General features: G+C 37.3%; 1 protein-coding gene across 1 annotated transcript in view; it reads left to right on the top strand.

Annotated features, from left to right (window-relative positions):
- Smp_170080 (sodium/dicarboxylate cotransporter-related) overlaps window positions 1-14,323 on the top strand; it is a gene marked incomplete at both ends in the record, with an annotated part of 94,546 nt that overhangs the window by 18,234 nt on the left and 61,989 nt on the right. Inside the window, 5 exons of the mRNA XM_018789206.1 lie at window positions 1,321-1,439; window positions 4,460-4,575; window positions 4,833-4,997; window positions 7,863-8,000; window positions 9,378-9,491. Of these exons, the coding sequence (XP_018654673.1) occupies window positions 1,321-1,439; window positions 4,460-4,575; window positions 4,833-4,997; window positions 7,863-8,000; window positions 9,378-9,491 (652 nt within the window). The remainder of the gene's footprint in view (window positions 1-1,320; window positions 1,440-4,459; window positions 4,576-4,832; window positions 4,998-7,862; window positions 8,001-9,377; window positions 9,492-14,323) is intronic.

Here is a 14,323-nt window from a genome sequence, read left to right as displayed (position 1 = left end):
ACTTCCTCTTCAACTGGAAGCTGGTTTGTTCTCTCCCACAGTAGGTTGTTGCTGATTGTGTCCGGTCAACGGACATTGAGTATATAGAATCGACAATTGTTTAGAAATACTTGTGCATTTTTGATGATGGTTGTAGTAGTTCTTCACGTTTCAGCTCCATACAACAGAACTGTCTTGACATTCGTATTCAGGGTTCTGACTTCGATGTTGATTGACAGTTGTTTTGAGGTCCATATTGTCCTTGAAATGTAGGAATGTGGTCCTTACTTTGCCATACCTTGCATTTATGTTTGCATCACATCCTCCTTCTTTATCAATGATGCTGTCCAGTTACGTAATCTATCCACCTGTTTCTCTGTTCTTGAATCTCAGTGATTATCTTGTTTTCTTTGTTCTTAACTGGCCTCTCTGATATACCATGTTGTCCTGCTAGTGTCTTTGTTATGGAATGTATTTATCTCAAACTTTCTTCCCTTACAGCTTTTCCGCTGTCGTTGCTAGTGCCGCCTATAACCATTTTGTTGAATTCACATAAATGTACAAATTTGTGACCATTGTCGTTTCTTTCTCCCAGTCCATGTTGTCTTATGATATCTTCGTATTCGGTGTTGTCCATTCTGACTTCGGTGTATAGGTCTCTCATCATGATGGTCAAGTTCTTTCGTGGGCACGTAGCTATGATCTATTGCAGCCTCTCGTAAAACTAATCTTAATTAGTTCATAAATTTTTCAGACTAGTGTGTTAAGATGTCAATGAAAGTTGGTTACTATGATAAAAATTAAGGAAGTCGTATAATCTTTTTACCTGTTTTGAATTATGTATGTCTAACTAAAAACTGCAAAAGGAACTAATTATTCGTCCTTTACTCAGAATATTTTAATAGTACTCTTGATTAATGATTAATAAAACCAAACAAGTAATAATATGATGGTTATGATTCATAAAATAGTTTTATCAAGTTCTGAAAAATAGTTAGGACTGGATAAGTAGAAAAACCTGGATTTTACCAGGGTTGTCAATGACAGAGAACTAAAAATCTAGTTTTTGTACCCAGCTGTTGTTTTTAATAATAATCAAGCAAATATAGTGACAACATTCATGAGACGGGAATATTGAGATTTCTGGCTATTATTTATATTCCTCTCAGAGAATCTGTGAAGTACAAGACTTAAATTAACAATTCTTCAGGAATTTATTTCAAAATGTATGTGCTAATCGTTGATCTGAAAATTGTATTTCGATATATAGTAATCTTGATTAATTAAACCTAACTTTCATATATAAAAATGGTTTCCGTATGTCTGTGACTTGTTAACAAGAAAATACATAACAGACAGCACCCCAGCTATCTTAATGGCTATCATGGCAATGATCTTACCAGCATCTAATCCAGTTAAACTTTGGAAACATTGGAGACATTGTTACAAAACTAGAACTGGTGAGTATTGTTGAATCTACATTTTTTTATTCTATTAGTCAGTAAACAAATAGTTATGCTAACCAACCTACACTGAAACTTGTAATTCTTTACGCTTACAGTTTCCTCTAAACAAATAAAAACATGATAACGACATTTTGGTCATGTGTTTGGATTTGGGGAGTTTAGCTTAACGAGATGACGTACATTTAAATGTTCTAATATTTTTCATATAATGATAGATACAAACTACCTTCGAAATATCAGCATGCTTAGGCTCAAAAACAAGGTTTTTGTAATGTTTTTTTGAAATTGCAGAAATTATAATGCTGTCTTTCTGTGCATACGGTACCAGTAGTTCATTCTGAGTAGATGCAATCAGAAAATATTTTACTCCGATTTCATTTATACCCTTAGCAATTTACCTCGTAAACCATGCAATATATTCTTTTTTTGAATTCATGATAGTACTGAGTCTGAGGACAGCAACTTGTTTGGTTATTGAATATTGATAACGTTTATATCTAGTACATAGGTACATTTTAATGAGAAATTGTGTGGTTTAGACAACGTCGTTATTCCAGTAATAGTTTTAGCGGTGAATAGAGTGTTAGTTCGATTATGCCAATGATAGATGAAGGAAAAATTAGGAAGTCTCATAATAACGTGACATTACGGTAACCACCAAATGAAGTAGACGCAGTTATAATGTTTGAGAACAAAAAAGTCCATAAATTTTATTTAGTTTGCATACTAGACGACCGCCCGGCCGCAGCTACTATCTTGACGTGGTGGTCGGGTTTGCCTGTCTTGATGACTAAACTGAGCTATTTTGGCTGGAACGTATGTTCCTGTAGGTTCTACCATGCCAGGCAGGTCGATTGGAGAACAGTTAAACTAAAAGCAGCAACTCAAGGTCTCAGAGCGAAGTCGTACTGCTGACTGTAGAGGGGTGTGACAGCAGTAACATGTTTCCCTCAGACAACCAGTATCTGCAGAGATACTGCCTTCTCACCAGGAAGAAAGAGGTTAGAAAAGGTCGACCCTAAAACTGCTACTCCTCACCTTACCTCACGGGTTTCTGTCTCCAGCGGTAAGGCCCTTTGGAGAACGGAGCTAACACGTCGAAAATCCCCCCCCAAAAGGCCGTGCGTGACCGGCCTAAAACAGTTGTCCCTTGAACTCTGCGGTCACGCTCCCAGGTCGTTAAAACCAACATTAATCTAACTTCCTTTTCAGGTCCCTCAAGAAATACCCTTCCACGGTGTGGTCAGCCGGGAAGTGATATCAGCACTCATACCCGTAACGGCACACTAGACCAAGTTGTTCACAATCAAATCCTTCCTACACCTCCTGATAACTCTCTTATCTTCATGACTAACCCTTCTCACGTCCCTTTATCACCTTGTACCGCTAGGACAAATGATCCGAGCATGCGGAGCGTTATTTTTGGTCTCTTGAAACCACGCTCTAAACTACATGTAGGAGCTTTTAACATACAAACACTGTGCCAAATAGGACAACAGGCCTCCTTAGCTAGGACATTAGAATCTCGCACCATCGATGTGTTCTGCATCTCCGAAACGCGCATACAAGACCTGAGTAGTGTCATTCATTTGACCTCACCATGTCAAAATAAAGAACCAACTCGATTCACACTTCGTGTATCTGGAAGCCCTGATGCTGCTTCCCGTGGCCTCGGTGTCGTAGGTATAGTATTGAGTCCCAGGGTAGAACTAGCTCTGTTACATTGGATACCAGTAGACGATCGTCTGTCCAACCAAGCGGAACAATAGGGACTCGGAAAGATAAGGACACTCTTGGGAGTCTCATCAGTCCTTGTGGACTGGTGTGTGACGAAATCTCAGCACAGATACAGAAGGCTCATCTAGCTTTCTCCAACTTGCGTCATTTATGGCTTAGGCGAGATATCCGTCTATCAACCAAAGGACGGGTTTACTGCGCAACAGTTCGTTCCGCCCTAATTTATGGCAGAGAAAAATGATCGATAAGAGTAGAGGATATTCGTAGGCTACTAGCATTCGATCATAGGTGTCTTCGAATCATTGCTCGTATATCCTGGGACCACCAAGTAAGTAATTAAGTTGTTAGGAAACGGGTATTAGGTAAGGATGGCAAATCTATTGATGAAGTAATGAAACTTCATCAGTTGAAATGGCTGGGACACATGTTACGCATGTCCAACCACCGACTGCCCCGACGTGCGATGTTTTACGGTGTAGGAGTAGGTTGGAAGAAAGCTAGAGGTGGTCAGACCAAAACGTGGCACAAATCCATGAAGTCGCTGACAAGTGGACTGAGCTATGTTGGTAGGTGCAGACTAGTTGGTTGGGATCTGCAAGATGATAACATCCGATGGTTAGAGACCTTGAATTACATGGCTCAAAATCGTTTGCAATGGTGAAGGTGCATCCACTCTTTGTGTTCTCCCGAATTCTAATCTTCTGAATTCTTCATGTCCCTTTATTTTTCCTCTTTCCAAATTTATTTCACTGGATTATTCTCCTTGAATAACGTCTTCAAATCCTAATCTTTCCGATTACTGCTTATACTCTTACTACTTCTACCACTATGGGATTTGAATAGAGAACTGCATCTCTGTGCTAATGTGGTGAGGCAACTCGAACTGATGTATGTACTTACGAGGTTCTACGTTGTGACTGGCTAATTAGACGGCCGAAATTGTACAACTATGCACTGAAATGAATTGATTTTTTTGTTCTTTCGAATCAAAGATTTGTAGAATAACTTCTTGTAGTGATAAACTGTAACTGAAAGTTTGAAAAATTGTGTCCACTGATCATCATTAGCAAATTAGTTAGTGACAGGATGCAACCTTAATTTTTAAAAATTGCTATTAGAAATAGGATTACCAGTCATTTGATTTGTGTCATTACTAATTTATTACAGATTTATTATAAGTCTTGACGTATTAAATATCGTTCACATGATAGTCAAAGGTTAATGAAAAACAGTAAAATGAAAACAGGCCAAAATCGCATCTTAATTTTGTTTTCTAGAGCCAGACCCAGAAATAACTCGTGTCCTTCTACCTTGGAAAGTAGCATTGGTGAAGTTCCCGTGGGGTGTAATTTTGGTGGTCGGAGGAGGATTCGCGCTCGCGACTGTAATGCAGGTCAGTTGTAATGATAAACAGACACGTTTTCTTGGTACTGATTTGTCAATAAACAACTAGATAATGTCTAACTTTCACTTTTGTTTCCTATGGTTCTGCATAAAATTAGTCAGCTCAAGTTAAAAGCTAGGCTAGATGTCTACAAGTTTTTGAGCCGGAAACGTTTGCTTCGTTGTTCCCCACTTTCAAATGTCTTAATACGTTACCATACTACTTACCATGCTGTAAACACATCATCCTATTTTTGTATTTATCAGGCTTCTAGTTTGACGAATGTAATTGGAGCATATCTTGGTGAACACTTGAAATACATTCCATTTACGATGTTAAGTATAGTCTGTACACTTACAGCAGGAGCGATGACTGAGTTCGCATCCAATTCAGCTGCAGCTTCAATTATTTTACCCATTATTTTTGGCTTAGTAAGTCAGTCAGTTGGTTTTTGATTATTTCATAAATGGAATCGTTACCATACCTTTTCAATCAGTTTTCTGTCTTTTTTTGGTAGTTAGTTATTATATTATGACGAACAGGATCAATTTCGGTCAGTATTATTTATTATCTAGTCAGTATTAGGGAATTTTATGGTTTACAAGATAGGTTTGCAGTTTTCTTTCGCCGTAACACTGAACTCAATTCACAAACATTTAAGTACATTTCTGTTATATGCTTATAGTTCTAAGTGGTCCAATCGAAAAGACGGTATTATTTTTATTCTTTATAAAACAACGTCATCACAAACAACTAACAAAACATTACACCACAGAGTGCAACAATCGAAACTTCTCATGAATGTTTAGGTCAGCATTGTTGCGAGATAAGATATCAAATTCCTTTCATGATAGATGCTGAAAATGTAACCCATATTTAACCATTGTGATCTTAAACAAGACCCATTAACAGCCACATATTGTCTTAGACATTTTTCTTTAAAGGACATGATATTGACTTTCAATATTAATTATTTTTATTTGGTACTGGTTGACAATATAATTCGAAATGATGGATTGCTTTTGATAGAAGTGATTAGTTGAGTGGACTTGAATACTACTAAATGTTACCGTCTTCATGTATTCATATAATGCATATTCAAAGCTATGATTTTTTAAAACCATAGAATGACATACGTAAGCTCCTGTGTTTGTCTGCTTACCTCGTTTGGGTAATTCAGTGAATAATTTTCTGCCATTTCATGCAGTTAGTTCCCTTTATAAATTTAAATAAAGACAGAACAAATATTGATGCAGAATAATATGAATTCATTATATTTCGTGGTTTCTCATCAGCTGCTTACAACCAAATATGCATTAGAGTTTTAGCATTAGGGTAATAAATAGGATGGAACGGCTGGCACAAGTGAATGTAAAGGATTGGAATAACAAAAGATCATCAATGATAACTATATATATATATGTTCAAGGAAAGGTCAGAGGTTATTAGGTATTAGAATGAAGGGTGGCGTAATAGTTGAGTGGAATTCAAAGACAGATAAGATCAAAAGTGTGATTATTTTAGAGATAATTAAAACAATTAGGGTGGGTTACGTAATAACTGAATAATTTTTAGAGGCAGTTGAAAACAATTAGGGTGGGTTACGTAATAATTGAATAATTTTTAGAGGCAGTTGAAAACAATTAGGGTGGGTTACGTAATAATTGAATAAAATTTGGATAGTTCATATAATTAGGAGAGAAATGAGCGGAAATGTGTGAGAGAAAGGTTGGTTTAAGAATTGGGTATATAATAAAAACTGAATATTAACCAAAATTAAACTAATAACAACAAAACTGAAACAAGCAAACAAAACAAAAACGAAAACAAAAAAAAGGATTACCAGGGTAGTAATAAGTTTATCACTGTCTCTTTTTGAGTGCACAGATCCGGTTTGAGTTTTTTTATCGCGATCGCTTCAGCAAACTGGAGAGCAGTTGTACTTCTTTGTTTACTAATGATTTTAAAGGCATGAGAAATGTCAATGCTGTGCCCGGTGTCGAATAAATGCCGAGGTATCGCACTGTTGAGAGCCCTGGACCCTTGCAGCCTCAGTTTCTTAGGAACATGCTCAGAAATGCGGACATGCACTCTTCTCTCTGTTCTTCCAATGTATGTGCTTTGGCACGTACATGTAAATTGGTAAATGCAGTTGGAGCTACTGAGAAAAGAGGAATTGTCGATTTTAGTTTGTTTGAGTGAGCAGTTTGTTTCCCACACCGTTGTCAGTTTAGCTGCTGGGTAGGTCACTTTCAACGCAGAATTAAGTCTGTGATTAATTATTCCAGCGATTTCGTCTCCTTCCTTGCACATATATATATAGTTATCATTGATGATCTTTTGTTATTCCAATCCTTTACATTCACTTATGCCAGCCGTTCCATCCTATTTATTACCCTAATGCTAAAACTCTAATGCATATTTGGTTGTAAGCAGCTGATGAGAAACCACGAAATATAATGAATTCATATTATTCTGCATCAATATTTGTTCTGTCTTTATTTAAATTTTCTGTCATCTGAAACCAAAAACAATGGGGAATAATGTTTACAGATCTTTACACATGCATCTGGCTGATTAGTTACTAATGCAACAAAACAGCTAACCTCGAACATAATGCTGACCAACGCTGTATGTAATAAACGTAGGTCAGCTTACGTTTTAACTTTCAGAAGAAGGTTGATCAATACATCACTAAGAATCACGAGAAAGGGGATTTCGTTTTTAGTTTTGTTTTAGGTTGCCCAAAGAAATGCATTTCTTCGTCTACATTTGACGATGTAAAATGACAGTACATAACATTCGAATATTATTTGTAATCGCAGTAGTTGTGATCATGACTTTAACATATTAAATATCAGGATCTGTCTCGCCACATTTCATCTCAGGTGACCATCATGGAGAAATGGCTTTTTTGTTAAACTGAGCAGTTATAAATTCCAAAGTTCATCCTGAAATATACTAAAAAGGTCTATTTATAAATATATTCCGAAAAATTCTAGGTAATGTATTGTGTTTTATCACACTGAATTTAGTATTTTATGAAAAATTGAAAATACTTGACTGTCGATATTACTAACTACATCAAGTAAGTATTTTAAATTTTAAAGAGTAATGTTCTAGGCTGTCTTTTGTTCACTATTATCACAATTGCCAGTGTCCAAACTGCAGAACAGCTGAACCAGATGATCTGTAGATTCTAACAGCCTTCGTTCATTTTTTTCACAACTCGTGTACACTTTATAGATGTCTTAATAATTACAGTTGTTCTAATACAAAAAAATTATTTATTGCAGTGCGAGGGACTTGTGGTCCATCCATTTTTGTTAGCGTTCCCTGTAACTGTTGCAACTTCATACTCATTTTCACTTCCTGCTGCTACACCTCCTAACACTATTGTTTTTGACAAAGGAAGAGTTCGGGTTAAACACATGGTATGTTTAGGTTTTTGATATGAAAATCGTTATTGAACTTTAAACATTGATGCCTTTCTATTTGTCAAGTTCATTTCTGAAATTCTGAACTTTGATTAAACTCGCATAAACAAATTCAATTCAATGTGCTGTTTTGAAAAAAACATCAAGATTCTCATACAGTTGCAAGTATTTTTATGACTAAGCTAGGGATTTGGAATTAACTCACTTTACGCAGATCTTCGGCCATTGATAAACTCTACGTTGTCACGTCATCTAAAAGTATAGTGATCAGTAATTCTGATTATGTTTTCCTTTGTTTCGTCACTCAACGGTAGAAACATTGAAATGACTTCTATTTGGGGGCGTAACTTGTTGTTGTGATTTTTCTTCCATCATAACTGACTGTGCTACGCTTGACACGTCCATAGCGTGATGAAGTTTCATTTTAACCGGAGAAGACTTTACATCTTTCATGTAAACCAGCAAAAACGACAGACAACGAGACGCTCTCCTGCTTCGTTTTGGTTGACTGGCGAATGCGAATCAAAATTGCGAACGAGGGTGAAGTTTATGCAGATATTCAACCAACACAATTGAACAACTAGTAAGTTAATTACAGACGATGAACACGACCAACTGGGAACTGCAGACCAGCCCGGGCTGATAGCGTTTTGACCGTAGCAAGAGACTTTCCACCTTTGTCACGTTCACTCATTGTCCGTAAGAGCCGAGAAACGTGCACCCAGACGAGAAACATGTCCCCAAATGCCCTGGTACGGCCGAGAGTGGGGAGAGTCCGCTCTCTCTCTCGAAATGCTCTCACATGGCCACGCGTATATAGCCTCTGCCAGGGAAGTCCTACCTACTGCCTTCTCGTGGTATGACTGTTGTTTACGAAGCTGAGAGGACGAAAAGCGAATATTTGGCGCTTTAACCAGGCCGGTGGACATGAAAAGTTCACCTAGGGGAGTTGGAAAATCCTGATTCCAAACCAATGGTGCACATGGGCTCCAGTATCCTGAAGGAACAAATGGCGTACGAATCAACCGTTAATCACCGGCTACCATGGGACTGCATCTCCTCACGATGCTCCACTGCCTTGTGGATCAGACATTCAGGTCAAAGACTCCGGGTGTGGCCCCCTAAGAAAACCATCTGCTTCAGTTTGGGCACCAGGGCAGTATCACAGCCCTCACACAAATCAAATGAGATTTGTGCGGCGCATATGTATCTGGTGCTTCCTTGTACCAATATTTATGTGTTTAAACAATAATAAAATAATAAGTTGATTACATGTGATGTTTGGTTTTACCAAACGTTTCGGATGTTTTGTCAGATGATGAGAGATCTCCTAACTTGTTTGTCTTAGTATGTTCCATACTTTCCATTTTATAGTTAATGGCCGGGATCCCAATGAACATGATAGGCGGTTTAGCTGCTATTGCAGCTGTTTCAAGTTACGCGAGACCGTTATTTGGATTGAATACTGTGCCCTCTTGGCTTAAATCTGTAACGAATATTACAAACACTTGAGTTTTTTATGGGGCTTTGTATCTCTTTTGTTAAAATATCTGATTCCTATCCACTTCAGCTCTTTTTTCAGTACTTTCCTAAACGGTTTTGGATCGCCGACTAGTTATTTATGTCTCAAAGTTGATTGAAAACGGAGGAGCGCATAAAATTAACTTCGCTAAAACCAAATATTTTGTAATATGATATATTAGAATTTTTAATAGGGTTGGACACATGTCAAATCATTTATATGGCTAGCTTCTGCATGTTCCGTACAAATATTGACTAAATAAAGTGGTTCGTCGTCTACATTTGGGTAATACAGGTCAAACAGTAACCGTTTGCTGTCACCTTGATATAATTGGACGATCGCACCCTTATGGTACAACCCTATTGACTTAAACGTTTAAAATTTTTGCATTGCTTGTTGTCAATTGCACGTGAGTAGCCTTAGACGCGTCTCCCACGTTTCTACGATTCGCGGGTGTTGGTGAACCGCTAAAGTCATTGCAGACAAAGTAAACTATGTTCTCTTCTTCCGTACAAGCTTTAGCTTATTATTTGTGTTGTAAACTTTCACATGGGAACTATTTTTACATTAGTTCCACTAAGTATTTCGTCAGAATTAGGAAAGAATGCAATGTAAACAGAAATAGTCGCATGCAATACTGACGAATTGCTGGAGAAACGTTGATTGCGTGACATTTTATGATAGATTGAGCACAATCTATAACTGTTGCAGTTCAAATCACCTGTTTTCTAAGTAGTTTTATTCTCTGAACTTCCCATGTTGGTCGTGCTTTTTAGCAATAGTTAAAGCGATGGGGAATTAACTGAGGTCGCTCTTGAACAAGTAGTAATATTTTGAAAGGCTAGCTCTATGACATAAAAGAACATAACAGTTTTGATATTACGTCCTAATGGATGTAGTTCGGATTCCTTAAAGCCTTAAGCTACAGATATGTCTCTAGTCTTTCATATCAAGCAAATAAGTTGCTAAAAATGGCTAGAAGAAACTACTTGATAGAGAAGTCATATATTTCACACAATCCGGAGATCTAATTCTTTTAGGTAGCGATTTAACAATTCAAACCGTTATCAGTTGATAGCTTAAAGTTCCGTATAGACCTTATGGAATCAAGCACAAAGCCATTAAGTCTTTAAGGAATATTAACAAGTTGCAACCTAAATAAAAAGACAATGATTCAGACCCGAATAAGCAATACGTCGATCACCTAATTTAGAGGTTAATTAAAACAGTCTGTGAAAACCAACAAATAAAGGAGTACATGGAAGAACTCAAATTGAGGGGAAAATGAATAGTAGCAATTTCTTCTGGAACCAAAAAGTCAACGGAATATGCAAGTGAATTAGCTGGAACTAACACCATTACTTTAAGGGTAAAAACTACGAGTTATCGTTATACTATATATATATATATAAATTGAGGGATTTTTACAAGCAAACTCAAACACAAAGGTACTTGTGATGAACGATGGTGATCAAGAAAAAGTTGTTCCGCAGGTTTATTCAGCAATTCCATTTCTTCAACAAAACAGGCAAAGATGGATAGTGGCTACCAGCGGAATCCAGAACGCGCATTTCGTCTTATTTGGGACAAGTCAGCTGGATTTACCTGCATCTCAGAGTTGATGTTCACTCTGAGACTGGAACCCAGTACGCTTCGCTTCAAACACTCAGCTACTGAATCCTGATAGCCACTAGCTTGTGCAGGCAAGGTAAATAAGTCAGTGCGTTTTCAAACCTGCCCGCCGTTTCCTTTTTGCGACCTTGAACGGCCTGACACGAGGCGGTCATTCCGTATTTGATTTGTTAAGGGTCGGTTGGTTGTCCTCTGGGTTGCACGAATATCAGGTTTTCTCGTATTTGCGTCGTTTTTGGCTGTAGTAAATTCGCAAAATCAATGCCAAAAGCGTTTATTTAGCTTACTCTGTTTTGTACTGTACAATTTGGCTCTTTTGTTGCTTCGTAACTTGACCTGGGATACCAATTACCCTACTGAATCTCACTCTCCTTGTTTAAAATTTGTACGGGTCCACGAAACTGCGTATTCAGTATAAATTATCAGTAAAAGATACTCTGAATTTGTGTGAATCGTTGTTTTCTGCGAGAATTAAGACGATATGACGAGTAACCCGTAATTCCTAAATGTTTAGTCCTTACTTCAGTTACTGAAGTATTATCGCATGAGATAGCTGCTTTTTTTAGTAATTAACGAGTAATGTTTGTAGTGATTTATGTTCCAGAGACATTTCGGTCGACTTAAGTGAGGCGTTTCAACGCATAATACTGAGCAGGCGTTTTGGAAACTGGATTGAATTCGATGGTGTGTTTAAGGAGTTCCAAAAAGTATGGATGCATAATTACATCCCTTTTCAGACCACCCGTACGCATAACATTCACGGCGAAAGTAAACTGCTGAAGGACATGCGATTTAAATACAGTTTTGTGGTGTTATGAACTAGATGCAGGCACTTGCGAGTGCAATTGTCGAACATTTATGACTTGTCGTCATATACTACTGACATATGTAAAAAGTCCAACTCTTACAGGTAAGCTTAATCAACTACGAAATAAATAAACTAATTAGCTCATCACATACTTAGACCATGCAGCCGATGGAAGTTAAATAACACGCATAACTTCCATTATAATACAACAACATCATTACCCAGACGGAGTGAAGAGTATATACGAATTCAAAGAAGCCAGAAAATCCATAAACAACAGATAGTTGAGAAGTATGGTGAACACTTCGCTATGGTGGTCGAGAAAAAAGTAGACAATTATCACTTAAAAATCAATAACTAGGTAAGACTGCCATTTCTCTTCCTGCAGTCCTATTTACGATCAGTATATTCGGATGAATAATTGGAGTGGCATTGTTTCCTAATCACATGGTCTCCGGAGTCAAGCATATAATAACTAAAAAGATGTAACACTTGGAGAAGGTCGGAAGTGGTGAACGTGGAGATATTCATTCAATCGAATGGCATGACTCAGTGTTGCAGACGCGCTCACTATGTTTAACTTATTTATATTCACATTAAATATATTATTATATCCCAAGCATAAATGTGTTCTTCAGAAGTACTAAGTATTGTTATTTGTCGCGATACGATGGGTCAGTGTAGATAGTGATGCGATTTTCACGTAAGATCTTACAGACTAGGCAATCAAACGATAAATTTACCGTTATCGGACAACGTCTATTATGAAAGTAGTATTAGTACCGAACTGGACTATACACATACTAAAAAGATTTAAAGTGCGAAAAACTACAGTTGTTATATTTATATTATATTTAGATAACTTATTAGGTGAATAAACGCGGTAGTAGTCAATACAAAACACAGTTGTCGTCAATGTGTGGATTGTTTCTCCGCATAAACTTCCATATTAAGAAATTCGTCAAGTTGTCCACCTGCATAGACTTGATTATTACAAAGATTTGAGCCTTTCAATTAGTTGACAGAAGTCATAAGTTGTATAACAAAATGTATGGATAGCTTGCTCAATGCAATTCTGAAAAACAACAAATCAATCGTGAAAGAAAAGATTAAACTTCGTTATCAGTATCAAATTCCATAAGTAAATGAAATAGCAATTGATAGGATGTACCTGTAAGTGTTTTACTTGCTGTAAACAGTGCTCCTCATTTTCTAACCTTCCTACAATTTCATCTAGTTATTCGGTATTAACAAACAAACTTCAGGCACCAAACGAAGGGACTCACAAACTTTAATTAGTCATATGAAATTTGAGAAAAATCCAATTACAACGTTCATAATATTGTTAGCAGTTCACTGTTTACATACAATAATGAAATAACTGGTAACCACTATTTAGCGATTACTCGTCAACATGCATTAACACTCTGTTTATGATTTAGTCAGTGATTTTGGATTCTGTTAACAGAAATTTATATTTTAACCCTATACGAGACATCGTAAAATAGTATTATCTACGACATGTTTTAGTTACCATGCTCATAACAAACACGAATCGCTTTACTTAAGAAGAGTATTTGGCTAACTTAAGTGGCACTTACAGTAATGTTCTACACAATTCCTGTATAAATCCAGAAAGCGGGCAGAAAAATCTATCAACGCCAATTTTTCAGTTTCAGTTTGGAAAGGACGGGAGGCTTGATGGCCTAATTTAGTCCTGGCAATGATGGTCTATCAGCTGATCCAACTTTCTTTTGAAGGAGTCGATAGATGGAGCCTCAACCACGTGCTGAGGTAATGAATTCCACTCGTTGATGATTCGATGGGAAAGTCGGTATTCAGCTGACAAGTAATTCGTTCTGGGCTTGTGAACTTTTTGGAGTGTCCTCGTAGATTTTCAATTTTGGAAGACAAGAAAAATGAGGGCATATCAGGTGCAAATTTGTCATTAAGCAATTCGAAAACTGTAATCAAGTCGTCTCTGATTCTTCGATATGACAGCGAGAATAGGTTTAGCTTGGTCAGTCTAGTACCATACGGGAGCTTCGCTATTCCGGGAATCAGCCTAGTTGCTGTTCTCTGAACCCTTTCCAAGAGTTCACTGTCTTTTTTAGGCAGGGGCTAGCTGTTTGTATGCAGTACTGAAGTTTAGGGTGTACGAACACTGTATACAAAGTCAGAAACGTTTTAGCGTCAAGATGCCTAAAAGCCCTGCGTGTGGACCATAAAGTCCTAAAACCTTTGGCGGCTATTGCACGGCAGTGTGCAGTAGTCTTTAAGTCTTGACTAACGATGACGCCTAAGTCATTGTGTGCCTGAACAATAGGTAACTCAGTGTTATTCATCGTGTATGTATCT

The sequence above is a fragment of the Schistosoma mansoni genome, chromosome W (genome assembly GCF_000237925.1).
Source record: "Schistosoma mansoni strain Puerto Rico chromosome W, complete genome".
Classification (NCBI taxonomy): Eukaryota; Metazoa; Platyhelminthes; class Trematoda; order Strigeidida; family Schistosomatidae; genus Schistosoma; species Schistosoma mansoni.
This window is presented reverse-complemented; position numbering and strand designations above follow the sequence as displayed.